Source organism: Sus scrofa, chromosome 4 (assembly GCF_054392235.1).
Source record: "Sus scrofa isolate SSC_HxYL_T2T_F1_AM1 chromosome 4, Sscrofa_HxYL_maternal_Yorkshire_Landrace_v2.0, whole genome shotgun sequence".
Classification (NCBI taxonomy): Eukaryota; Metazoa; Chordata; class Mammalia; order Artiodactyla; family Suidae; genus Sus; species Sus scrofa.
In genome coordinates this window covers 55,671,753-55,699,199 of record NC_139386.1, presented here as the reverse complement: position 1 = coordinate 55,699,199, position 27,447 = coordinate 55,671,753, and the positions used below count along the sequence as shown (strand labels likewise).

The window sequence follows — 27,447 nt, the reverse complement described above, 5'->3', positions numbered from 1 at the left end:
AAAACAAGGAGGAATCTAAAAGGGTTTCATATAGGGGATTGAAATTTGTCGTGGAGCATATTTGGAGAAGGACAAGAACAGAGACAGAGGTACCAATTGAGGTGGCCATTAACCCAGTGAGAAAAAATGACAGCCTTAATGGGGTTGTGGTGGTAGAAATGAAAATGAGGACAGACGCTGAAAAGGATTTGGCTGGAGTCTGGCTGGGCCTGGCAGATTGTAGTGGTTTAATAAATATTTGCTGAAGTAAAATGTGCTTCTGTTACTGGTGCCTCCAGCATTTTAACTACATACACTATCACATTCCTTTGTTGAACAGTGAATTAATTTGAATATATTGTTTTAATACTTTGAATTGCAAAATGGGTACATTCTTACCAAGGAAAGACTGATTCCCAGGAGAGTCAGTATCAAGAAGTTCCCAGTGAAACTGGTCTGATGCTGTAAGGCAACTGTGCTCAATCCCAGCATGAACAGTTTCTTTCTTGTTTACATCTCCTTGAATCTAAGATGTTTCTCTCACAGGTCCATCAGGTCATGGAAAATTGGGTTATGCTATAGCTGCTCATCAACAAGTTTCCAGCACATGCAACATTGCCCTTCAGTTACCTTTGGTAAAATTCTTTGTCTGCTTTGCTCTGTTGGAAATAGTTGGAATCCTTCTTGAGTTTTCTGAATAGACTCTAACTTTACAGAATGTTCCTTTGTTCTTTAAAGTGCTGAATCATTTATTTGTAAATCAAGTTTAACCTAAAATGACTTTTTGGGGGCTGTTTTGTTGTGCTTTATGACTTCATTTAACCTTTCAAAACTGATTGGGAGCAGATTCATAGCAATTGCAGCTTGAGGTTTGCTTGGAAATTTGATTGTAGCAAGCAATGAGGATTATGCTGTTTATATATTTCTCTTTAAAAATTCCTAAAGGGATTGGCATTGACATATACACACTACTATATATAAAATAGATAGGTAACAAGGACCTACAGAATAGCACAGGGAAATCTACTCAATTCTGTGTAATAACATATCTGGGAAAAGACTCTGAAAAGGAATGAATATATAACATAGCTTTGTAGGTCAATTATACTCCAATAAAACTTCAAAAAATTCCTTCTTGTTCATAAGAACAAGCTGAGGCCACTGGACCACTTGATGCAAGTTCAGTTCTGCTAGCCTCTAAAGCTTATCCTAACCTTAAATGGAAGGATACAAGCAATAGAGTCAGCCTGGGGCTCAAAATCTGCCAACCCAGCTGCTGATCTTGTTGCTCCAGCTTTGATAACTGATACTTCTTCTCAGGCTCTGTATAGCAAAGTCTAGGCAATGACAACCCAATTCTCCTAAGATATGGACAATAACTGCCTTAATCAAGTTTTTATTTCATTCAGGAGTTGAAGTCTGGGTCCTTAACCTTAGCTTTCCGACTAAGGCTCTTGATTTTGTGACAACATTCTGATAATTCCACCAGTCTTATTTTTCTCCAGGGCATGCCATTAACTGTTTGGTCTCTTAGGACAGGTCTACTACTTGTTTGTCTATTGTCTTACCTTTTATGAACTTGTATTTCATTTTGCATGACAAGATGTCCTTTCTTTAATTCACTGAGTTAAGTCCATTCTCCTAGCACATTCCTCATTCCAGGAGATAAGACAGCAGATTCAAACCCCTCTATTGTGTCCAACTTCTTGAGGTAGGTTGATTTCTCTCTGAAAGATGGTCAAATTTGCACCTCATATAATGGTAGAAAAACCTTGCCAGATGAATAGTAATAGGAAGTTAAAACTAAATCATTTTTCCTCTACTTTCTCATGGCATTTTTGCATGTATATTATACTATATATTTACTTTTACTTTGATTTACAATTATTTACATGGATGCTTCCCTCAATAGATTGTAAGCTCCTCTGTGACAGGGTCTGATTTTATTTATTTCTCTATACCTTGCATTAGCATAATGCTATCCAGGGTGTAAACACTAAGAAAATGGCTAGAGAAATAAAGAGACACAAAATTAGACTTTGTAGGATGCTTATTAGTAGGATCTGCGTTTTATTCATTTTTTTTATTCCCCACAAGATTAGTGTAGCGTTTTCTACTTCATAAGTGTTTTAAAGAAGAAGGAAGATTAGAATTCTAATTCTGTTTTGCAAATATCCATGTTAATAGTTCACTGTTTGAGATTTTTCCTGCTTAGAAATCAGAAACCACTGTCAAACTGGTTGTGTTTAATTTTCATAGATGATGTATTACTCTTTTTCTATAGCTGGACTAACTACATCTCTGTTCAAGTCAAATATGTGAAATACTCATATGCTCTAACTTTGTGAGTTCTTTAGGAGACACAAAGACAAATGATAAGATAAATCACTGCCTTCCTGTTTTTTTTTTTTTTCTCACACTTGTTCTTTTAGTGATATTTAGGGTCTAAGAGATCAATGAAGTGGTTAGGAGTTATGAAACAAGACAAGAAAGAAAAGATCATATAATTTTCTCTGGGGAATTTTATGCTAGGAAAGACCTGTACCCAGCCATGACAACTCAGGAGGCTTTCTAGAGGGGTGACAATGGAAATAAATCTGAAATATGCATAGGATCATAACAGTAGAAGTAATAAACCTTTGGGAAAGAGAAGAGCATGAGAAGAGGCAGGGAAGCAAGATGTGTCTAGAGAATGTCAAGTGGGTTTAGTGGGCTGAATCATAATGTGGAGATGGCAAACAAGTGGGAGGTAAGTCTTATAAGGAAAATGCAGAGAACATATTATGAATTCTAGGGAACTTGTACTTACTTTGGAAGACAGTGGGGAGCCACAAATCATATATACATATGACCACAGCAGATCATCATAATCACTTGGGAGAATATTTGAGAAAGATATTGAATCATTTCAAATTTGTAGAATGAGAATATTGGAGTGACAGAGAAAGAAAATGCTACTTGGATTAAAAAGGAGCATTTGTTTGTTCTATCAAAATTAGGAGCCCAGAAAGTCCTCCGGCTTAAAGAATAAGTAAAGGAAAAGAAATTGAGCTCCTTGGTGACATTTACCATTTTCTTAGATGGCTAAGACTCAGTGAAAGCTAAAGAGAGAAAAGATATCTGGAGAAATATTTCAAAACCCAAACCATTTTAGCCATTTTTTTCCTTTATAAAATTGGAAAAAAAAGCATTCATTTTCTTGTAATTTTTCTGAAGATAATACAACTTATTTTTTCCCGGACTTGGCTTAATGATTAGCTGTTAGCATCTAGAAAATAAAAATAATTTCTTGACCTGTTGTTCAGTTCGTTTGCTGTGTGGAAGGAAATTGCTGCTTTTGATGCTGAATTGACGTGTTAGGCTTTTGCCATTGCATTTATTTAGGGAACATTCAATTTCAGATTTGGAGATACATTTCTCAAATAAGGCCAATTTAAACTTTACCTGGATTCACCTAACTTTACTACTAGTTTGAACTTTTCATTATTCCTCTTACCTTCAAGGTAGTGTAACCCATTTTGGGATTCCCATTTAGTTTGCCTCTAAACTGCCTCTGCTTCCAGAGCCTATCTGTTCCTGGAAGCCAGTGAATTCAATGGGATCCCCACCCAGTGCACAGCAGAGTTGATAGGATCAAGGCTGATCTCCATCCAAGTTGGGTCAATTAAGTTCCTTTTTTTAGGAATCAGGAACTGAGACTAGAAAAGGATCTGTTTCTTCATCTGGCAGGTATCATTATTTATGTAAAGAAAAAAGCAGAAAATAGTAACTAAATAGGGAGTTGAGTTTAATTTGATAGCACTTTTTTTTAATGACAGTGTTTTATGTTCTAAAACAAACAGAATGCCAGTTATTTCTCCAGAAGAAAGGGGGGGGGCTTATTTGGGATCAGCAGAGAATTACTATTCAGGATCTGCAAACATGGTGACCAATGTACAAGTTCCTATGGCAATGGAAGGCAAACTCCTTTATAGGGAGGACAAGAAAGTTGGGAAGACTATAGGAAACAAAAAGTACATGGCTTTTCATTGGCTGTGGTTTTGACAAGAAATAAAGGGATGTTTCTTCTTGCTGGACTCCCCCTTCTGGTCTCCTGACTCTTTTTGATTGAAGTTCTGTTTATTTATTTATTTTTTTGTCTTTTTAGGGCTGCACCCAATTCATATGGAGTTTCCCAGGCTAGGGGTCAAATAGGAGCTATAGCTGCTGGCCTACGCCACAGCCACAGCAACTTGGGATCTGAGCCATGTCTGTGACCTATACCACAGCTCATGGCAATGCTGGATCCTTAACCCACTGAGGCCAGGGATCAAACCTACATCCTCATGGATACTAGTCAGGTTCATTAACCACTGAGCCACAACAGGAACTCCAAAGTTCTGCTTATAATTTTTTTGACATTTCCCCCTTTGATCAAGGTCTTTCTCTGAATGAATCATTGATCAAAATTTGGGATTATTGGTTTCAGTGTCTTTTTTTCCCTAATAGCAGAAAGAAATTTTCCTGAGTATAGGGTCTCAGTGTCTTATAGAGGGAAAGTGTACAGATTGGAAAACTATTGAGGTCACATTTGAATAATAAGCAGGAGTAGGAAGAAGAACTCAGGCTCTTTTAATCTAAAATCCACATGTTTTCAAAACCAAAGATCAGTGTCTAATTGGAGATCATCTAAAGCATTATGCCATTATCAAAGTCTTGGTGACAAACTTCTAACAGGCCTGATCTGGATATCGGGAAAGCCATGCCATCAGATGTCATCTGCTTCAATTCTGGATAATGTTTACTCTCAGCTTATCAGATCATGTACGGGTCCATTCAGAGTTCAGTTCTTTCTTTGGATGTGTCCCATGAATCAAAATATATATTCCTTGGAATTTTTGTGGCACAAGAGTTAGTTAGCAGTGTCTGATAGGGCATCTCCAGTGAGGCTGAAGAGAATTCTGGAGGTGCCTTTTCTGATAGAAAAAATCTTCAAATTCTGTGGTGTGGTGCTTAAGATCTTTGTCTCCCAGGAGCCTACTGTTAAATGATGGCTCACCAAAACTGCGTTAGTTTCCATAGATGCAACTGCGCCTCTACAATAATTAGAATCTCTCTTTTTTTATGGGTTGTGGGTCAAAGGAGACAAGATCGAAGTGCACTGGGCCTCCTGTTACTATTTCAAATGTTAAGAATTTATGAGTTCCAAAAAGGCGTGGATCTGAGACTTATAAAGATGAATGACAATGCTTTGGGCTGAGGTATTTGGAAAGCCTCTATAGATTTTGCCAATTGTGTCTTAGTAATGCTGTTAGTGTATTATACTAAACCAGAATTAATCCTGGTGGTAAGCACAGTGAAAATGTAAAACTGGCCAAATAATGCATACCTGTTAAGGAACCTGACCAGTAAAATTGTGAAACTTCGGAGTTGTTCCCCAGGTAGGGGTAATCTCTTCCAAAAGGACTTTTGTCACACACAAGGCAATAGCCTGTCTGCAAAGGAAGGCTTCAGGCCAGTGTGACAACATACACACCATGACTAAAATATATCCATTAGACAGAAGTTGTATGAAATCCATTTGCTGGACCTCAAATTGTTCATTAATCATTTAAAAATATCTGGGAGGAGTACAAATAGGCTTCCTGGGTTGAACTTTGGACAAACGGGACAAGTGAGGTAGGCATTTTTTGTGGTCTTGTTAATATTTTCCCACAATTGTTGATTCATGAAGGCTATCACTTTGCCAGTAGAACAATAGTTTAATGATGTACAGTGGTAAAGAGTGAGAATTATTTATTTATTTATTTATTTATTTATTTATTTATTTATTTATTCTTTTTATGGCCACACCTGAAGCATACGGAAACTTCAGGGCTTTCAGGGCTAACGGTTGAATTGTAGCTGCAGTTTAAGGCCTACACCAAAGCCATGGCAATACCAGCTCATTTGCAATCTATGCCACAACTATAGCAACACCAGATACTAACTCACTGAGTGAGGCCAGGGATCCAACCTACATCCTCATGGACACTATGTCAAATTCTTAACTTACTGAGCCACATAGGAACTCTGAATTTTAGAATTTCCAGTATGGTCGGGTTGTTATTTGGTCCAAACCAAAGCCAGCTCTCTCTCTTTTTTTTTAAAATTTTTAAGTTTTTTTAAATCAAACCAACAACTGTTGAATTTCCTCCCCCCACCCTGCCCTGAGAAGCAAATTATTGGGCTTCTCTAGTCAGTTTTTTGAAGTCATTATTGGGTAAATATTCCTTTGGACCATGTCAGAGGTTTGGCTGCTGTTGATCCCTTTAAGGGTGGCATTGCTTTTGGAAATATCAGCAAGATGGTTTTCTTTAGTTTCTAGAGAATCAATGTTAGAATGCCCCAGAATCTTAATAACAGCTAAAATAGCAGATATAATATTATATCCAAAAATTTCTGAACTTATGGGCCATTTAAAACTTTATTTACACTGGAAACATATTTCTTTACATCACTGACAATATTGTGTATTATTTGAAAAATATTTACTGATTTAATATGTAAAGAATCAGAGAACATTGTTTAGAGCTATGTTTTGATTATTAAGATTGAGCATTTTGAGCACTTTTTTATATATTTATTGATCATTTCTCTTTCTTTGCAGAATTATCTTTATATCTTCTTGCTATTTTCTCTTGGGAAATTAATTTTTATGTTAATAACTAGTGAAAGTTTTTTTCTATGGCAAGGACATTGTTCTTGTGGTTGTCATTTTTATTGACTGTCTACCAGTTGTCACTTTCCTTTTCATTAAATTTATTTTATTTATTTATTTATTTATTTTTGCTTTATAGGGCTGCACTCATGGCATACGGAGGTTCCCAGGCTAGGGGTCCAGTCAGAGCTGTAGCCGCTGGCCTACGCCAAAGCTACAGCAACGCGGGATCCGAGCCATGTCTGCAACCTACACCACAGCTCACAACAAAGCTGGATCCTTAACCCAATGAGCAAGGCCAGGGATCCAACCCGCAACCTCATCATTCCTAGTCAGATTCATTAACCACTGAGCCATGACGGGAACTCCATTAAATTTATTTTATCATCATTACTTGATCTACATGTATACATGTTCCAAATTTCAATCGATTATTCTGTGATTTCTTGGTATATGCCTTTGGTGTTTTGAGAAAAATTCTTCTCTAACCATACATTTAAATATTTCCTTATTTTTATGGTACATTAATGATTTAATTGAAAATTTTAACCCATCTTGGATTTATCTTAAAGTATTAGTGAGATAAAGGTCTATTTTTTTATAAGTTAACTAAACATTATTCTTGCATGATATACATGTTTGTTTTTGCTACCAGTTTAGGTGATCTAATAATATAAAATAAAATAATATATCCAAATAGCTTGTCATGTGTCTGTTTCTAAAGTGTATTAAACTGCTTGTTAATGATTTGGCGAAGTTGTATTCTCAAGTCTTTGAGAGAAAAAAATAAGGCCACTTAAACTCTATTCTTCTCTGACATAATTGCTATTTCTACCTCCATGTAATAAGGGGATTAGCCCAGATGACATTCTGAGAAAACTTTAGTAAATACACTTGTGCTCTGAGCATTCTAATGCCTGCAAACATCACCTTTTGGCCATCAGTTTACTTTTAGGATAAAGATACTAAAAATACTTGTAAACATATAGGATGGGGGTATGCACATATTTTTAAGACTCTAGGTTACTCCTATGAGTTAGTTCTCTGTTGAAAGCAAGATTTGTAAGCAGGAATGTTTGAGGCCATTTTTCCTAACTTCTTTCAAGCATTTTATATTTCTTTTAAGATCTTTTTTATGTTATGCATTTTTCCTTCACTTTAGAAATGGGTCCATATAAGCCTATGAATGTAAAATCAACTATCTTCTTACAGTATGTTAAATATGCACATCTATACTTCCAGTTTGTCAAAGTAGAGCAGTCTTAGAATAAAAGCACTTATTTATTTATTTATGTCTATGCCTGTTTGGCTGCCTGTCTATCTGTCTCTTTGTCTATCTAGTGAGATTTAAAATAGCTAAATCTGGAGTTTCCATTGTGGCTCAGTGGGTTAAGAACCCAACTAATTCCCATGAGGATGTGGGTTTGATACCTGGTCTCACTCTATGGGTTAAGGATCTGGTGTTGCCACAAGCCATGGCAAAGGTTGCAGCTGAGGTTCAGATTTGGTATTGCTGTGGCTGTGGTGTAGGCCAGCTCTGATTTGACCCTTAGTAGGGAGCTTCCATATTCGGCCCTAAAAAGAAAAAAAAAAAAAAGCCAAATCTAATAAGGATAATAAGGAAATTCTAGTGCAGCACCTCATAGAGAACAGTGAATAAATAAGTGTTTTGTATTTATAGATAACCATGAAGCTGGAGTTCCCATTGTGGCGCAGTAAGTGAAGAATGCAACTGCAGTGGCTTGAGTTGCTGGGGAGGTACAGGTTTGATTCCCCACCTGGCACAGTGAGTTAAAGGATCAGATATTGCCACAGCTGTGGCATAGGTTGCAGCTGCAGCTCAGATTCAGTCCCTGGCCCAGGAACTTCCTTATGCCATGGGTGTGGCCAAAAAACAACCCCTGCCCTCAAATGAAGCTAATGTGCAGAAAGTATTTCCTTATGCTTTCATGGCCTTAGCTACAAAGAGTATTGATGACTTTCAGAATGATTTTGGCCCATTATTAGTCTGATGATAGTTTTGTCAATTGATTTTTTTTCCTTCTAAGCACTTTTTTACTCTCATTTGTAACTCTTTGTTAGTCTGCCCACTAATAAATGAGTCAATTCATTAAGGTTTGGATTACCTTTCTTTTTCAGTCCTTTCATATATCTTTTACAAAGGGACCTCAGACCAACTCAAAATAACATTTGGAAATAGAAAAACAACAAAAAGATAATTCTTGAACTATACTAGTGATATACTGTCATCCCATCTCTAGGGGCCTGCTATAAAAATGAGGTAGAAAAGCAAAAATAAATGTTAAATTGAGAGGCAATATCAGGAGAGACCTGTAGTCAATTATAGTTCAGTTTTTTATTGTTTAGAGTCAGGATCTTTCCTGGGGTCCAGGATCGACTTTGTTATGAGGCAGGAAGGAAAGGAATAAGTTCCCAAGCATTCTAAAACTCAGTGCAAATTTTTTTGCTATATCTAATTATTTATGTTTTAGGGGGATATAGGGAGACGTTTCAAAGCTTTTTTTTTTTTTTGTGTGTGTGTGTGTGCCTTTTTAGGGCTGCACCCATAGCATGTGGAGTTTCCCAGGCTAAGGTTTGAATAGGAGCTGCAACTGCCTGCCTAGACCACAACCTCAGCAACAATGGATCCAAGCCTCATTTGTGACCTACACTGCAACTTGTGGCAACGCTGGATTTTTAACCCACCGAGCAAGGCCAGGGATTGAACCTGCTTCCTCATGGATACTGGTTGGGTTCTTAACCCACTGAGCTACAATGGGAACTCCAAAAGTTTCATAACTTTAATCACATATCCATAGAAATCTGTGACCACAAAATGGTGAAGAAACATTGATATAGAGTAACCAGATTTGTAATAAATGAAACTTTTCTCTATCGAAGTCCCATCAGGAAATAAATTAAAAGGTCTCTCTCACCCTTAGTTCTCTTTGCCTGAATTCTCTCTGATGAATTTAATGTTTTTAGAGTTATTTTTCGGAAGCCTACCGAAATGGGTAATTTAGAAAATATCTTGAGCCACCTGGACTCACAAATCAGCTAAAGGGTTTCATTAATGTTCAGTATGGTATTTATGAAGGGTGGGGGTAGATAAGACAGAAAACAGCAGTGAGGAGCAGCATACTTCTACCTTTCAGCCCATGGCTGAGCCCCATCAACTGACATTGTCATTCTGGATTATTAGAAGCCCAATAGATTTGGCATAAAAGTAAGCTGCCAAATGTCAAGGAAAAGACAGAGAATTCCTGATTGCAGGATGTTCAAATTCTCTACTTAAGTTGGCAAGCGAAGAGGGCACACAGGAGGATGAGTCAAAGAAACATATGAGTTGCATTCTCAGATGATTCAATGCCTTGTCCACATACTTCCTCTCAACAGCTCCTTTTATTGGCTACTTCAGAGAAATGTGGAAAGTTCCCATAATGCACCTCTTGAGTTCTGCCAAATATGCAAAATTTTGGTGGGAGCAGTAAGGCGAACCCTGCATCTGAGTTGAGATTTAGCTTAGGGATGAAGTTTGATGATTATCATATATCTTCTGTCACTTTTTTGCCCTTTCCATAATAAGGCTTACAGATTCATATTTAAATCCTGGAACCCATTTTAACCCTCTTAAAAATATATATATGGGTCATCAAGTCAAGTTTTTTTCAGGTCCTTGCTGTGAAAATTTTTTTTTTTAATTTCTCAATTTCTTCTTAGAAAACACTTTCAAAGTTGTAGGTCTTGAACATGTTTTTCAGATATATTTCTTAAATTACACTTGCACTCCTCTTTCTTGGCTCTCATATGACTTTTAACAACTTTATTTTATTTTATTTTATTTTTCTTCTTAGGGCAGAACTTGCGGCATATGAAAGTTCCCAGGCTAGGGGTTGAATTGTTGCCACAGCCACAGCAACAGAGGATCCAAGCCACATCTGTGAGCTACACCACAGCTCAAGTCAATGCCATACACTTAACCCACTGAGCAAGGCCAGGAATTGAACCCACGTCCCCATGGATACTGGCAGGATTCATTACTGCTGAGCCACAACGGGAACTCTACCTTAAGCAACTTTAGATTAAAGCCCTATCATTGTAACTCATGTGAAATAAGAGGATCATAGGACAGGTTCGGGCTTTCTCAATATCTGGAAAATATGTACTAATCCACACAGTGAGATTATCTTTGCAAAGAAATTGTTTTATTTTTATGGAATGCTTATGAGGGCTGAACTAAATGAAGTATTATTCAGGTCCATTACATTTTTAATAAAGAGCATTCACTTAAATTCTGGGCCCCAAATAAAAAATTCAAAAGGCATCTAAGATCTATGATTTTTAGGTACAAAATAAACACAGCTTTTACACACATGCAATGAAGAATATGCTTTATCCTTTTAACTATGATTATAGTTATTTAGAGGTTTTGACTGAATTTGTGATATTAGACAAGACTAGAACATTGGAATGGATGTGGGCTTTGGTGTCTAATATTATTTCTCAGAGAAGAGAAAATAAGGTAAAGCACAAGATTAAACATTGGACACAAGATCTGAAGAATTCTGAATATAGATGTGCCTTCAGAAAGAACTGGCTTCAGGATAAGTACACATCTGACTAAAAGATTGTATGATGTTTCTGTATGATTCTAAGCCAAATGATTCCTTTATCATTTTTATAAGCAATTCACTGGTGACTTTCCTTCCAAATTTGTGGTACAGGTTCTCCATGTAAAGTAACTAGTTGTAATAATGGAACAAAAACATTGACCTTGCTAATGGAGAGAGGAAAAGTGGAAGCAATAACCAGAAGTATCATTTTCTTATAAAATATATCATTTTTATCCAGAGTATATAAATGGTAGTAATTTGGGGCCACCATAAAAATATTAAATCCTATTATCATCTTAGTGGTGTATTTGTCTTCAAGAGTAAGCAAATGAATTCTCAATATTTCATCTCAAGCTGCTCTTAGTTTAGTTATTATATATGAGACAAGATAATATTGCAAATGAAGTATTTAAGATTCTTGAATGTAAATTGGGTGGAAACTTGATGCTTTTTAAAAATAGAATATAGGGGTTCTTATTGTGGCTCAGCAGGTGAAGGATACAACATTGTCTCTGTGAGGCTGAGGGATCAATCCTTGGCTTCACTCAGTGGGTTAAAGATCTGGTGTTGCTGCAAGCTGTGGTGTACGTTACAGACGCTACTTGGATGCCACATTGCTGTGGCTGTGGTGTAGGCCTACAGCTGCAGTTCCCATTTGACCCCTGGTCCAGGAGTTCCATATGCCATGGGTGTGGCTATAAAATAAAAAACATATATAATAGACAAAATGAAAGGGATACGACTATTTTATTGGTTCCATTAAACTGAATAACATGGGAAGAGATACATAGCTCTAAGAAATTAATTACCACTTAATTGCAATTATAAAGAATTCCACAAAATAAATTTGAATTTAAGCACGTTTTGTACACTTACAGATTACTATTTGAGTTAAGCGTTAAGAACAAAAGTTAAAGTTTTTTAGTTCTACAGATTACATTTGCAGGTATGCTGTCTTGCTAGTATTGAAATAAATTTGTTACTTAAAACTTATTTTATTGGATTATGTCAGAAGCAGATTTGTGTTCCTCAGGGGAGGATACATTTCTTTCTGTGCCCATCAGAAGGAAGCTTTCACTATTCTGCCCTTCAGAGGCTGGGGTGGCCGGTTGTTGTGCTTAATGGGAACGTCCTTATCACCTTCAGCATTTGATAGAAGACTGCGGAACTGTGCAAGCTTGGAGGAAATATAAAATAATCAAAAGCTATTAAAGTTACACAAAACACATTTTTTTTCCTACTATAATTAATGCACCAATATTTAGAAATCAGGTTGAGGATTGCAATGGTTTCACTCATGGGAAGGGAAGAAGCCAAAAATTCCTTTACATTTCTTTGACTTAGACATTTGGCTGAAGTTATTGATGATTGACTGGATTGGAATACCAGCTTTCTCACTCACCAACTGGGTATCATGGGTAAGAGACTTATCTGCTCATTGCCTTAGTTTCCATACAGTACTATTTCACTGTGTTGTTGTGAAGACTAAATGGGTTTATCCATATAAAGTTCTTGGAATGGTATTTGGCTTATGGCTTATGCTCAAGAAATGTTAGTTACCAAGAGGCCATACTGCTTTTCCTAAAGATTTGTTATGAACATTGACTGACAAGACATATGTAAAGCACCTAGTAACATAGTTGTTTAAAGGTAGTTGTTATTATCATAATTATAAACAATAATTAATGAGATATTTTTTGAATATTTAAGAGCTTAAGCTTCAAAAAAGAGCAAAAAACCCCATGTCAACTCTCGAAGTATGCCACTTGAAAGTCACAGTTCCCCAAAGCCTTAACTGTAACAGTTTAATTGTAACAGTTTTTTCTTTGTTTTTGAAACTCTTAGGAAGATATTTAACAAGGTTGGATTTTTCCTTACTAAGGTGGAAAGAATAGCAGAAGTTCTAAATCTCATATTTTTTAACATAAAATTTAAAAATTATTTATTACACACTTTTCTTTTTGATTATTTGATAGATCTTACGTCAAAAATAAATCTTTTTCAGTTGGAAGGGAAAATGAACTCTCCAAAATATAAATGAAATAATAATTTCCCTCATTAATACTATGAACTGAAGTGATATTTCTGCTTTGCACTCCTAATTTTCACTCATCCACTTTCATACTCTACCTGATCTGAGCTGATACTGATGTTCTCCTTAAGAATGATCCAGTTCACACTCTCATGAAGAGGGGGATGAGTCAGAGAGCCAAAGTAGGTCCAGTAATCCAGGGATGAAGGAAGGAGAACAGAGGGGTCAAAATTTGTGAATGGGGCTTTTTTGCCCTGAAAGAAAAGTGATATATTATTACACCATGATACAAAATTTATATTATTTGATACACATACACACATATATAGAGAGATCTTAGCTGAGAATTTAACTGATTTTTCCGCTACATGGTATTTCATGATTGGTATATTTGAGGACATAAATTATAAAAGTAAAAGAAGACTGAAAATATGCGACACCAGAATTTTGACTGAGCATTCTTCTTCATTTGGTTGAAGATAAGCAAAGGTTCAAAAATTTCTTAATAATAATCTATATTCTTTAAAAGATATTTAATTTCCAGTGTAAAGCATTTATTGCTTGTCTAGGGAAGGTACCAGATACTGTTCCAGTGGCAAAGATATTTATTGACATGTATATTGTATGTTTTAGTTTTATTCTACTTATTCCTATTTTCTTTTCTGTTTGGTTATTATTGGTGTATAGAAAATGAAATTGGGAGTTTCCATAGCAGCTCAGCGGAAATGAATCTGACTAGTATCCATGAGGACACAGGTTCAATCCCTGGCCTTGCTCAGTGGGTTAAGGATCCGGCGTTGTCATGAGCTATGGTGTAGGTCACAGATGTGGCTTGGATCTGGTATTGCTGTGGTTGTGGCGTAGGCCAGTGACTACAGCTTGGATTCAACTCCTAGCCTTGGACCCTCCATATGCTGCTGGTGCAGCCCTAAAAAAAAAAAAAAAAAAAAAAAAAAAAAAAAGAAAAAAAGAAAGAAGAAAATGAACTGATATGAACTGATATTTGTCTGCTAATAGTTTATGTAGTCAACTTCACTTGTATATGAATTCTGTTTTTTAGCTGTTCTGTATTTTCCAGGTAGATGTCAATAATCATATCCTCTACACTTGATGATAGTTTTTTTCTGTTTTTCTAATATTTCTCTTAATATGTATTCTTATTTCTTTCCTTATTTTATTACATTGATTAGGATAGTCATTGCAATGTTCATTTGTGGTAGTCACAGTTGACAACCTGGTCTTGTTGATTTTTGCATTCCTAAAAAAAGTTATCTTTCTCTATGAACTGGAAAAAAAATTCACATTTCAGTTTGATCTAGTTTTTAAAACAAATATGAACAGTTATGAAACCCATTCTTCTATAGGCTTCATCCTGCTGAAATAGATAAGCAGTAACAACGAAAACCAAAGAACAAAACAAATCCCTGAGTCAGAGACTTTCTCAAAAGCAAGGGACATCTAAACGGTACCTTGATTTTCGAATTGGTTATTTTTGCTTCAGTCTTCCTACTTCCCACATTAAATATGTCATTAAATGACTTAAGTAGTTCTGTGCATCTTGTTCTCTGAGTTAAACTAACTTAATTAGTCTATTTACCTTATATTTAATTCCTTTTAGGGCATCAAGTACTTTCTGAAGATTTGGGTTGGCCTGACCAACCTGGAGATTAAAAAAAATGAGATAAAAATTATTATCAAGTCAAAATTGTTTAGTTATTTTTTTTTCAGTTAAAAAGAGTAACTTAAGAAAAGTAAAATATTTTTGCTTAGGAGAGGAAATTTTGCTTAGTTTATATCTTTGAGAGCCCTTATGCTCTGTAAATTGTTTATAAAGTGTAACCACAGATAAAATTGCAAATAATAATCTTGTTTTTAATTTAATATGGGTATGATGTTCAAAGATATGCAAGTCAAAATCCAGGAATTTAGAAAACTGTGATTCAAAAACAAACCAATTACTTTTGGTCTATTCTATTGATTGTAATTAATATAGTGAATGGCATGCTATAAATGTGCAATAAATGTTAACTAGAATTACCATAATTCCAAAATTTATTCGTCCATTTATACCCAATTTAATAACTGCCCTATTCATGGACTCCCTTATAGAAGATTTTTAACAAATCTACTATTTTAAATATCAATTGAATTGTCTTTATGGGACAAAAGTCCACTCAATATTTTTTTACTGATCAAATATTAAATTGATGAACTCCTGATTCTATGAGGCAAGACATTTAGAAGAAAGGAAATTTGGAAGAGCTGAAAAATAAAAATTCGTCCCACCTTCAACACCTTCTCATTTCATCTCTACCTGAAACTTATTTCTCTCTTCAAGAGTAAAGAGAAAAAACAAACTCACAACATACCAGGTAACTGTTTATTCACCTGTGGTCCATCATTAGTAGAAAGGGAAGTTAAAAAAAAAAGATTCAAATATATTTTCTGCTTATTTCATCCTATTTAGAGGTCTGATTGGTAAAAAATAGTTTTAGCAGAGTTCTCCAACTCTCTATAACTCACCTTCACCAAAACGCCAATAATGGCTAAACCATCAGCATGTGAGGCAGCTTCAGCAGCGCTGGAGTATTTCGCAGAATTCCAGTGAACTATGTGAAGCTAAAAATATAATGCTGGTTATTTATACCATTGGGAGAGTAAAACTTAAGTTAGATGCTAACTTAGTATAGGAAGATATATCTTGGCTTAGACAGGTAAAACTTATGTGAACTTTTACCCAGGGCATGGGAAGGGCTTTCTCGCACTTAAGAAGGGTTATCTGTGAGTTGAGTAGAGTGGGCAAGTTAAAAATCCTGGAACCAGAAAGTAAAATTACTTTTCTTGCAATACCATAACTGTTCAGTATTACTCCTTTTTCTTTTTCTTTTTTTTTTAAGATCTCTTTTTAGTATGAGAAGATAAGGAATACTGACTAACTAGATTTGGGACAGAAGTTGAAATGATGTTCTCTTACTTGAGGTACTTCTCAACAACTATATGAGAAGGGGTTTCTGAAGTAACTGGGAATCTTGGCCAAGGATAGATTCTTGAGTATGTCCAGGCACCTCTCAAACCAGTACCTCTAGCTTAACTCTCTGTGAAAATCTGGACCTGTATATCCAAGTAAGTATATATGTCTTCCTGAAATTTTTTTCTCAGTTATGCCTTTCTATTAGAAATTCTTCATCTACCTTTATTTATTTATTTTTTTATAACTGCACCTGTGGCATACAGAAGTTCCCAGGCTAGGGGGTCTAATAGGAGCTCAGCTCAATGGCCAGCCTATGCCACAGTCACAGCAACACCAGACCCAAGCTGCATCTGTGACCTACACTGCAGCCATGGCAACACTGGATCCTTAACCCACTGAGTGAGGCCAGGGATCAAACCTGCATCCTCAAGGACACTTATATTGGGTTCTTAGCCTGCTGAGCCACAATGGGAACTCCCTTGAGATTTTCTTGCTTTCTCCACATGGATGTCGTATATGAATCTCAAATTTCATATGGCCAAATTAGAGCTATTGATTTCCTCCCTGCCAGACTTGTTTCATTGTCCCTTCTTAGGAAATGGCACCACCATTCATCTAATTGCTCATTCAAAAATACAAAACAGTTTTCCCTTCCTTCCTTCCTTCCTTCCTTCCTTCCTTCCTTCCTTCCTTCCTTCCTTCCTTCCTTCCTTCCCTCCTTTCCTCTCTCGCTCTCTCTCTTTTTTCCTTTTTGCTTTTTAGGGCCAGAATTGAAGCAAATGGAAGTTCCCTATCTAGGGGTCGGATCAGAGCTACAGCTTCCCACCACAGCCACAGCCACAGCAACGCAGGATTGGAGCTGCATCTGTGACCTTCACTACAGCTCACAGCAATGCTCTGGCTCCTTAATTCAACTGAGCAAGGCCAAAGATTGAACCCACATGGTCATGGATTCTAGTCAGGTTTGTTACCACTGAGCCTCAGTGGGAACTTCCAATTTCTTGCTTTTCTCCACTTATCAACATCCATCTTTCGGCTCATCTGAAAGATTATACTTGGTTCACAACTTTGAATTTTCATTAGTTGCTGATTTTCTCTGGAATGCCCTTCCCCATAGTCTTTTAAAGGCAGGCTTTTTATTTGAATTAGAGCTGAACTCAGTGACACTCTTGAAAACATCCTTTTCCGACCACTCAATGTAAAGTGATCATTTGGTCACTTCTATCATCACTATTTAGTAGATCAGTTCTCAATGCCACATATCTAATTTCTCTCTCCTCTCCTTTCCTCTCTCTTTCTCCCTCCTTTCCCTCACCCCTGCCCTCCTTTCCTTCCTCCCTCCTGCTCTCTGTCATAGGTGAACTTTATGTCTAAGTGCCTGTCATCTCTAGCCTGGATTGATTTTATATTTCTCAAATTAGAACCAAGAATCACCGATTCAGATTTCTTAGATACAACCAAATATTCTTCCTAAAATATACTACTCAGATTAATTAAAGTTTTCAGTCCATCTGATTTTAGTCCACCTTCAATTTTACAAAGGAGAAATAGGAAAAAAGAATTAATGGATTTCTACAACATTGAAAGTTATTAGTCTCACTTTACAAAGTAAAGTAAGTTATATTTGTACATTCTTCCCAAATCCTCTATCAACATTAAGGAATGCGTGTACCCTATTAACCTAACAATCCCTCTTATGAAAATCTACCATGCATAATTGCTTTCACTAGTGTGTAAAATATATGTACAGATGTGTGTGTGTGTGTGTATGTGTGTGTGTGTGTGTGTGTGTTTTGGCTGTGCCCAGGGCATGTGAAAGTTCCCAGGTCAGGGATTGAACCCCAGGCATGGCAGTAACCTGAGCCACAGCAGTGACAATGCTGAGTCCTTAACTTCTAGGCCACCAGGGAACTCCTGTACAATTTTTTTAATTGTAGAATTTTTTGGTAAAAGCCAAAAAATCAACAGAACATAAATCCAAAGCCATTGTAATTGTTCCTATGTAGGGGTTAGTTAATAAATTCTGACATATTGCATACACTGAAATACTGTATAGACATTAAAAGAAGAGGCAGAATTGAAACTACTGACTTGGAAAAATGATCATGATAGATTGGTAAATGGGAAAAAGATGTATGTTGCAAAACAGTGTTTATTACAAATTCATTTTGTAAGAGTAAAATAAAGGAACCAACCTGTATATATTGGTACAAACTTATGTTTATTCCTATAAAGAGCAAAAATTCTTCCTTTTCAATCTTCCAGATACTCTGTTGACAGTTTGATGCAAATGTTCTTCATTTTTCCATGGATACACAGACAAAATGTCTTGGATCAAAAAATTCCATTTCAGGGCAAATCAAGGGGCCAGAGGGTAATAGCCTGCAACCAGGGACTCTCAGACCTTCAGTATGCTACTCTGTTACCATTCCTATGGTTAAATTTACACTCTTAGCAGTCCTTTTTTTTTTTTTTTTTTAAATGGTCATACCTATGACATATGGAAGTCCTGGGCCAGGGATTGAATCCTAGCCCCAGCTGTGACCTACGTGGAAGCTGCAGCAATGCTATTCCTTTAACTTACTGCACCAAGCTGAGGGATTGAACTCTCATCTCTACAGCAACCCAGGCCACTGCATCCAGATTCTCATCCCACTGCACTACAGTGGGTTAAGAATTTGGGGGTCAGCACTTTAAAAGAGAGCAGCACTTCCCACTGAGCCTCACCTAATATCAAGGAATCATTTTCGAGGCATTCTGAAACAAAAGAGGATTCTGGTGCTCAGGAGTTCAACTCCAAGTTCAGCTGCTTCTTTCACATGAAAAATTTCCCACTCTTGCCAAACATGGGGTATCTGTGTTTGATTTTAATGGAGCTTGCAAGTCCCCTTCATTCCTTTGAAAACATTATAATGGTGTCTTGTGTTGAAAGAGAGCTGCTTCTGGGAGTACTCTCAGTGTAGTTATCTCTCACTTACTAAGGACATTACCTCTGCAGAATATTTGGCTCCATCCACTAAGTGCTCAGAACCATAGTCATCTGTCTTGCCCCAGTGAAAATGGAATTGAAGGAGCCTATAGCTTTCAGACAGAGGACCATCTTTCAGCACTAGAAGGAAAGGGAAACTACTGTTAGTGTTAACAATCATAAGCGCCAGCTTATCTTTGCATTTAATATAAGCTAATGCTGAATCAGGTTGAATGAAAATTAAAACAAACACCAGCACCAAAGTTTTCATCTTGTTTCCCCCACTCCCAGCCATGCATCCCAATGATGGCATTCTTATGCATGGTGCACCCTAAGGTAGCACATGTGTGATACATGATTCTCAACACTGTGAGCAATAAATTGACCTTTTCCTGCCTTCAAGAAAACATATTGGAAAATGAATGAATTATTTGATTACAGGGATTTCCTTGAATCTGCTTTAATTTGCAAGTTCATTCACTCATTCTTTCAACAACGACTGTAATGGGCAGTATGCCTCAAGAGCTTTAGTAATTTATTTTTAGTGACAAATTATTCGTTACTATATTTTGCAACAGATCAAGACATAAGACGGTATCTTGACAGCTTTGTTGAGAATTCCTAGCCAGGAGCCAAAAGAAAGTTCTAGTAGGGCCATATGATCATTTTTAAAATTCTAACACTGATTGACCATGTAGCTTTAGAGAGTCTATCCAATTATATGATTAATAAAACACACAAAATACCAGATCTAATTCAATATTAACAATGGACATAGATCCAAACTGTCTAAAGTTTAGGTCCAGAACCTTGTAAGAAAATGCTAAAATAAATTCTGCTTTTGGTCAGTAGCATTATTTTATGGACTTGTCATTTAATAAAATATTCAGTAACATTTCAGGAAAATCTTCCTATGTAGCAGAAAATGTGCAGGATTCTGGGTATGAAGATAATTTGGTCACTGTGACCTAGTAGGGAGAGGGGAAGATAAACAAGTATACTTACGCATAAAATTGTTCCATGCACAATGCATGCAAGAAAATTTTCTTATTGGTACCCAAGCACTTGACAGTTACAGAGCCATTTTCTGGCCACAAAAATAAATATATTTTTCACCTTTTTTTTTTCCCTACTGTGCTCCTCCACCCTCATCTCAATTAGAAAATATTTGCCTTTTCAGTTTTTATATGCAAGATATTTCATAGATTTTCAAAAGATACTGTTTATTCAGAGAGTGTGAAATGAACATAAAGATATCAGAAACCAGAATAGATGGGATAGTGTCACTGAGAAGAGGATGGAAAAAAAACAGAGCTGGGAGTCCCCCAAATCATCTTTACTCCTTGGAAATTTTCTAGAAGTTCAAAATGCATGGCCAGATTACAGCAATGCTACACATGTGTACATAAGACTGAGGATAGGCATTTGTGTTTCTTAAAGCCCTATTGTTTTAGTTTCTCCAGGAAAGTTAAAGAAAAAAATCATAAAGGTCTTTTGGCTCACCTGATCGGTTATCATTGTCCTCAAAGTTGACATGGAAGGAATGTCCCACGTTGATGATTTCTTTGGCTGTGGCTGGATTGTAGGAGACGCTGATAGGTTTGAGAGAGGTGTCATGTTTGGTTTCACTGGTTTTAATGTCTATAGGAGACTGGTTGTTTCCATTTGCAATGGGGTACACCTTGCTCCAATGTTCAGGACCTACCAGGACAAACAGACCTATGATCAAAACTTGATCAAATGCTTGATTCCAAGTTTTAGGAGTATAACTTTGTTTATTAGACTAGGATTTATTTAGGTATCTTAAAGGATAATCTGTTTAACTTAATGGAAATTCAATGTTTGCAAATTCAATGTTTGTTTTCTGTGATATGCTATAAAATAATGCTTTTGTCCACACCAGTAACATACTCATAGTCTATGGGGTCAGATGACTATATAAGCTATATATTATAGATTTATAATATGTACTTCTGCAGAGAGAGACTGAAAGGGAGATAGAGAATATATTTTGTATCCAAAGGACAACTGGTAGGAATACATTCAAAGTTACTATAATTCAAAGTCAGACAGTTCAAACCATTAATCTATGACTATATAGTTATTTTAAGTGCTCAACACCTCTTTTACTAGAAAAGAGAATAAGCTATTATTTGATCTACATGAACAGAAGAACTCTTACCATATTCACCATCATAACCCCAGGCAGGACTTGTCATGATCTTCTATGTAGTTTTCTTTGTTCTGAAAACAAAGATAATACTTGAAATAACTAACTGCAACTGAACAGGCAGTTGACAATGGAAACCACCACTTGGGGTTTTTATAGAAATATCCCTTCACTTAATAGGCCACTATTTCATCATCTCTACCTATCAGGAAGTATATACAGTAAAAAACAGGCGTTACTAAAAAAGCCCACAAGGTAAGGTCAGCTTCAATTGTTTTATTTCTTGTATTGTGAAAGAGAAATATCAAAATCTTAGGTTTCATAAAACCAAGCCCTGTTTTTTTCATGTTAGTAAAAGATATGGCTGAGTATTACCATATATGATTTTTGGAATTTCTTAGTTTAATTGCCTTTGTGCACTTGAGATTTACAACTTTACTCTTGATGAATACTTAAGTAATACTAGCAATAATTTAATATTAAACAGTAATTAATAAAGAGAATAATTTGCATGTTTACAAACTGATTGGAACTGGTCATGTTACTTAAAATCAGATTACAGAATAAACAATCTTTTGTAATATATATTATTCACAATGGTACATCTCAAAAAATGCACAGATGAGAATAAATTCCTTTATTTAAACAAATTTTTTATAGGGCATTCCCGTCGCTGCTCAGTGGAAACAAATCTGACTAGTATCCAATGAGGATGCAGGTTCGATCCCTGACCTCACTCAGTGGGTTAAGGATATGGCATTGCTGTGAGCTGTCATGTAGCTACCAGATACAGTTTGGATCCTGCGTTGCTGTGGCTGTAGTGTAGGCCCACAGCTGTAGCTCTGATTTGACCCCTGGCCTGGGAACCTCCATATGCTGTGGGTGTGGCCCTAAAAAGACAAAAAAAAAAATCTTTTTTTAGTGTTTTTCTTTTTTAATTTTTTTAATTGTACTTGATAGTCCTTCGTTTTAGAGCAATATTGGAATTCATAAGCGGAGGATTTATTAATATTTAAATTGAATATGACCCAATATTTACTTTACGCATCAAATATAGGTCTACTGAAACAGAAGACTTTCTTTTGTATATCTATACAACTTATAGAGAACTTTCAAATTATTTTATATTACCACCACCACACACGTAAGTCCTGTCTAGTGAGAATTATCATTTTGTAGTTGAGAGATTTCATCACAACTGGCAAGAGCCAAGAATCCCAGACTTGAGCCTCTAAGTCCTCTTGTTTTCTTCTGAATGCCACACTGGGTGAGCTATGAGGTAGATGATCTTCTAGTTCTTACTCTATGCCCATAATTCTTTTAAGTCCAATTAAACACTAGACTTCCCACCTGTCGGGTGCTGAGAAGATCCATAGGACTTTTCAAGGAGGTAGAAAAAAACCAACTCATGTGTGTCAGAGCTTGGCTAGGTCCACCTGTGCAAAGTTCTAAATATGTTCAGAGAAAAACAATCAGAAAAAATAAGCTTCCATGTAACACTTTTCAATACCCTGGGAGTCATACCTCCTTTCGCACTCTGGAATTGTCTGAGCTCCTGGGCTTTCTAAAGGAAGGGGATCTGGCACACTTTTTGGCAAGGCTGAATGGAGACACACTGTTTGTCCCTTTTGGCTAATGATAGCCAACAGGCTCAGATTCAGAATGGACTATGGCTCATGAACAGATTGGGAAGAGGCCCAAGCTTCCATTCCCTGATTTAAGAGGCTGAAGTAACTGTTACTTAAATGGGAACTTCTTTATTTTTTTATTTTTTATTTTTCTGATTATAAAAGTAATGTGCTTACTATACACAAAAACTATGGTATAATATCAACAAGGAAATTTAAATTGTCTATAAGTCTATCAAATAGTGCAAATGCTGTACCATTTTGATTATTTTGATTTTCAATCTTTTCAAAAGGGAACTTATTTTAAATGTACTATTTATTGAGGGTCCAATATGTCTCAAATGCTATGCTAAAAAGTTCATGTGCACTAATTCATTTAATTCTCACAATAACCAAATTAGGCATTAAAATTTGTATTCTGCATAAGAAGAATCAAAAACTCCTCAGGGTTATAAAAGGCTTATAAGTGGCTACTCACATCTTATAAGAGTAGGGTTTAAAATTAGGTCTGTCTAACTCCAAAGTTTCTACTCTTTCTTAACCTACTGTCATCAAATGCCCATTAACCTCTACCTGATTCTGTTTTCTGGAGTGTTGGATTAGTTGATCTGGTCTGGTCTGGTTCAAGATGACCTGTAGTCAGACGTGACCCCCGGGGTTACTTCCTTCTAGACTTAAGAGTTTCAAGTTGGCCAGAAGCTCATGGAGTGAAGAAGCAGGGTACTCTTTGGGAATTGCCTCCTAATTGAAACTTTATTAAGAGTAAATTTAAATCGAATCACCATAATAATCAACCTATTTGAAAAAAATCTCCTCTTTTCGTTTCATGATTATGTGATAATTTATCACGTAAATATTTTAGCATTTTTATAGGATGGTAATTTATTTAGTTTTAGGCACAGAATTACCTTGGACCTTAACCATTGACCCTTTATTCCATTATATACCTAGGGTGTGTCTGTGTACAAGCAGAAAACTATATTGAGAAAGGATGTAAAATTTAATGAGCACCTCTGATTTAAGTCCTAACATTCCTCCCACTTACTTTTACCCCTCTTTTTCTGCTTACAAACTTTGCCTCTTTCAGCTTAATATCTCTACTAAATCCAAGATGTCTCATTTTTGGTCCACTTTGCTTTCACATGTAGCCTCCTCACAGCGTACTTTTCCAGACCTGTGATATTTGGACTGTTTTTGCACACCAAGGACTTCAGTCTACACCACCTCTGCTCTTCTAATCTCACAGTTTATTCCCTAAAACCGTCAAGTACATAAGCACTTATTGAAGAAAGATACCTCCCTGCAACCAGTTAGAGTGTTCCAAACAAATCCATATGAACTTGAAACTGAATCAGGAGCAACTAGGCTGATGGAAAAAAGCCACATTAAAAATATAATGCAAAAATACATACATAATTTTGATAGAGAATTGGTTCATTGCTAACACTTAGAAGTATCAAGTTATATGTCAGTTCTATGTCAATAAAACAGAAAAAATGAAAGAAAAAATTGTAGCACTTTAAGTAGAGATTTTTAAATAGTGAAAGAATGATGTGCAGAATGTTTACTTTTAATAATTATATTGGTTTATTATTAAATCAATAATTATCCTGGTTAGCTCAGGAATTTAGCAAATTTTGTGAAAACATATTAATGGGCTGACACCAGGGAAAAAGAAAGATGTCTTCCTTCACATCATGAAATGGAATTTTAGAGGCCAAATATTATTCAAAAATTTAAAGATAAAAATTTAAGGATAAAATATTGATATCTTGCCATCTGCCATAATTTTATCTCTTGACCTTCCTTCACAATAAATAAAATCCATTTTTTAAAGGTACTATTTTTTTATTTAATTTATTTTTATTTTCATTTCGTCTTTTGTCTTTTTAGGGCCTCACCAGAGGCATATGGAGGTTCCCAGGCTAGGGGTCAAATTGGACTGTAGCTGCCAGCCTACACCACAGGCACAGCAACATGGGATCGGAGTCGTGTCTGTGACCTACTCCGCAGCTCACAGCAACGCCGGATCCATAACCCACTGAGTGAGGGCAGGGATTGAACCCACATCTTCATGGATCCTAGTTGGGTTTGTTCACCACTGAGCCACGATGGGAACTCCATAAAGCTACTATTTTTTTTTTTTAATGTATAGTATCATATCATTTGCAAACAATGACAGTTTAATTTCTTCTTTTCCAATTTGGATTCTTTTATTTCTTTTTCTTCTCTGACTGCTAGGCTAGGACTTCCAAAACTTTATTGAATAAAAGTGGTGACATCCTTATCTTTTTCCTGATCTTAGTGAGAAAGCTTTCAGATTTTCATTATTGAGAATGTTGTTAACTGTGGGTTTGTCATATATGGCCTTTATTATGTTGAGGCAGTTTTCCTCTATGCCCACTTTCTGGAGAGTTTTTACCAAAAAATGATGTTAAAACCACTATTTTTTAAAAAAAATTGATTTACAGTATTGTGTTAGTTATCTCGGGCATATAGCAAGACCAGTGATTCAGTAATACATCAGTATATATACTATATAAATAAAAAATATATGGATGTATAATACATATAATATATTCTTTTTCAGAATATTTTCCCTTATATATTATTGCAAAATATTGAGTTTAGTTCCCTGTGCTATACAGTAGGTCATTGTTGGTTATCTATTTTATATGTATATAATAATTATATATATATATATATAATTTTATCTATATATAATTTTATCTCTTGATGTTCCTTCACAATAAATAATTTTTTTTGCTGGATACACTCAAGCAAAAAGAAGTATGGAGCTTGCTAAAAGATTTACTATTATTATCAAGGAGAGCTATTTCACTGTGTACTCACCTAGGAGTATTGGGTTAGACTAGAAAAGACTATTGTTCATTGAATAATTATCAATTGTTGGGTTCTTTAAAATAATGATGTCATTCAATTCTCACAGTAGACCTAGGGTTTAGGTTAGTCTTACCCCACTTTTAAAGAGGGATGACTGAGAATCAGAAAATTCAAGGAGAAGAGCCAGGATTTGAATCCATTTCTAGTTATCTCCAAAACTCATACAGGCATCCTCTTCTCTATTTTATCACACCACCATCTTTAACAGGCTGTCTGTAAAACATGTGCTTTAAAGTTACTTAATAGCTCATTACATTTATTTATTAACATCAATCAACTATCCTGAAGATTTTTTTAGGGCCCTAAAATGTTTTTCAGAAAAGCAGAGACATTTTCTCAGTGTTTTTCAAAATTTAAAAACCGTGTTCAGCCAATATTTATTTATTTATTTATTTATTCTTTTTGGGGCTGCACCTGTGACATATGGAAGTTCCCCCAGCTAGGGGTCCAATCGGAGCTGCACCTGAGGCCTATGCCACAGCCATACAATGCCAGATCCTTAACCAGATCCTAACTGAGCAAGGCCAGGGATTGAACCTGCATCATCACAGAGACAGCGTTGTATTCTTAACCCATTGACCTACAATGGAAACTCCTAGCCAATTTAGAATTAAATGTGAAAGCTTTCGCATTTCTTTCTTTTTTTTAAGGGCTGCACCCACAGCATATGTAAGTTCTCAGGCTAGGGATTGAAACAGAGCTACAGCTGCCAGCCTATGCCACAGCCACAGAAATGCGAGATCCAAGCCATGTCCGTGGCCCACACCACAGCTCACAGCAACGCTGGATCCCTAACACACTGAGCAAGACCAGGGATCAAACCTACATCCTCATGAATACCAGTCGGATTCGTTTCCACTGTGCCACAACTGGAACTCTAAAAGCCTTCACATTTCTTATTTTAATTTTCTTGAGCTTTTTCCTCTGATTCCTACTTTAATACTTTAAAGTTGAACACATGAATTCTTTTTTGTTTACTTGCTTAATATCTTTAACCATCTTTATAATGACATCCATCATCTTGGACCACTGATTTTTTTTCAGTGCTGTGTTCACTTCAATTATAACATGCATGGAAAGTGGTAGTGTTCAATAAGTATTTTAGAGAGAAAAATTAAGTCATTTTAAACTTCAATTATTGCATTTTTATAAAGACTTGGAAGAGCAGAATGCTCATCAGGGTATGTGCCCACTCAGACCCACTGGTCTGAGTTCAAGGGTGTGTGAGTGTGCTTTGCTGGAGGTGAATTCATGTTTGTATTTGGAACTAAGAAAAACGAGCCTTTCCACTCTCTGTTCTATTAATGGGAGGAATGAAGTAGCCCGTCTGTGTCTGTCAGTCATTGCTGGGAGAGTGAGAACGTTGGTCTTTATAAGTGTCAAATTTTTTGACACTTTGTAAGTGTCAAAACTTAACTCTTACAATGTGATTTGAACTTTTGACCTGCAAATATCAAAAATCCATGTCTTATGGATTTTATTACTGTAATTAAAGAAAAACTT

The 27,447-nt window shown here is 36.0% G+C and overlaps 1 protein-coding gene across 1 annotated transcript in view; it reads right to left on the bottom strand.

The window, feature by feature from the left end:
• Window positions 1–11,999: 11,999 nt before the first annotated feature.
• CA1 (carbonic anhydrase 1) overlaps window positions 12,000–27,447 on the bottom strand; it is a 50,749-nt gene continuing 35,301 nt past the window's right edge. Inside the window, exons 2-8 of the mRNA XM_001924183.5 lie at window positions 21,425–21,486; window positions 20,746–20,943; window positions 19,265–19,383; window positions 15,827–15,922; window positions 14,901–14,963; window positions 13,402–13,557; window positions 12,000–12,448 (exon numbers count right to left, since the gene is read on the bottom strand). Of these exons, the coding sequence (XP_001924218.1) occupies window positions 12,332–12,448; window positions 13,402–13,557; window positions 14,901–14,963; window positions 15,827–15,922; window positions 19,265–19,383; window positions 20,746–20,943; window positions 21,425–21,461 (786 nt within the window). The 5' untranslated portion in view covers window positions 21,462–21,486 and the 3' untranslated portion in view covers window positions 12,000–12,331. The remainder of the gene's footprint in view (window positions 12,449–13,401; window positions 13,558–14,900; window positions 14,964–15,826; window positions 15,923–19,264; window positions 19,384–20,745; window positions 20,944–21,424; window positions 21,487–27,447) is intronic.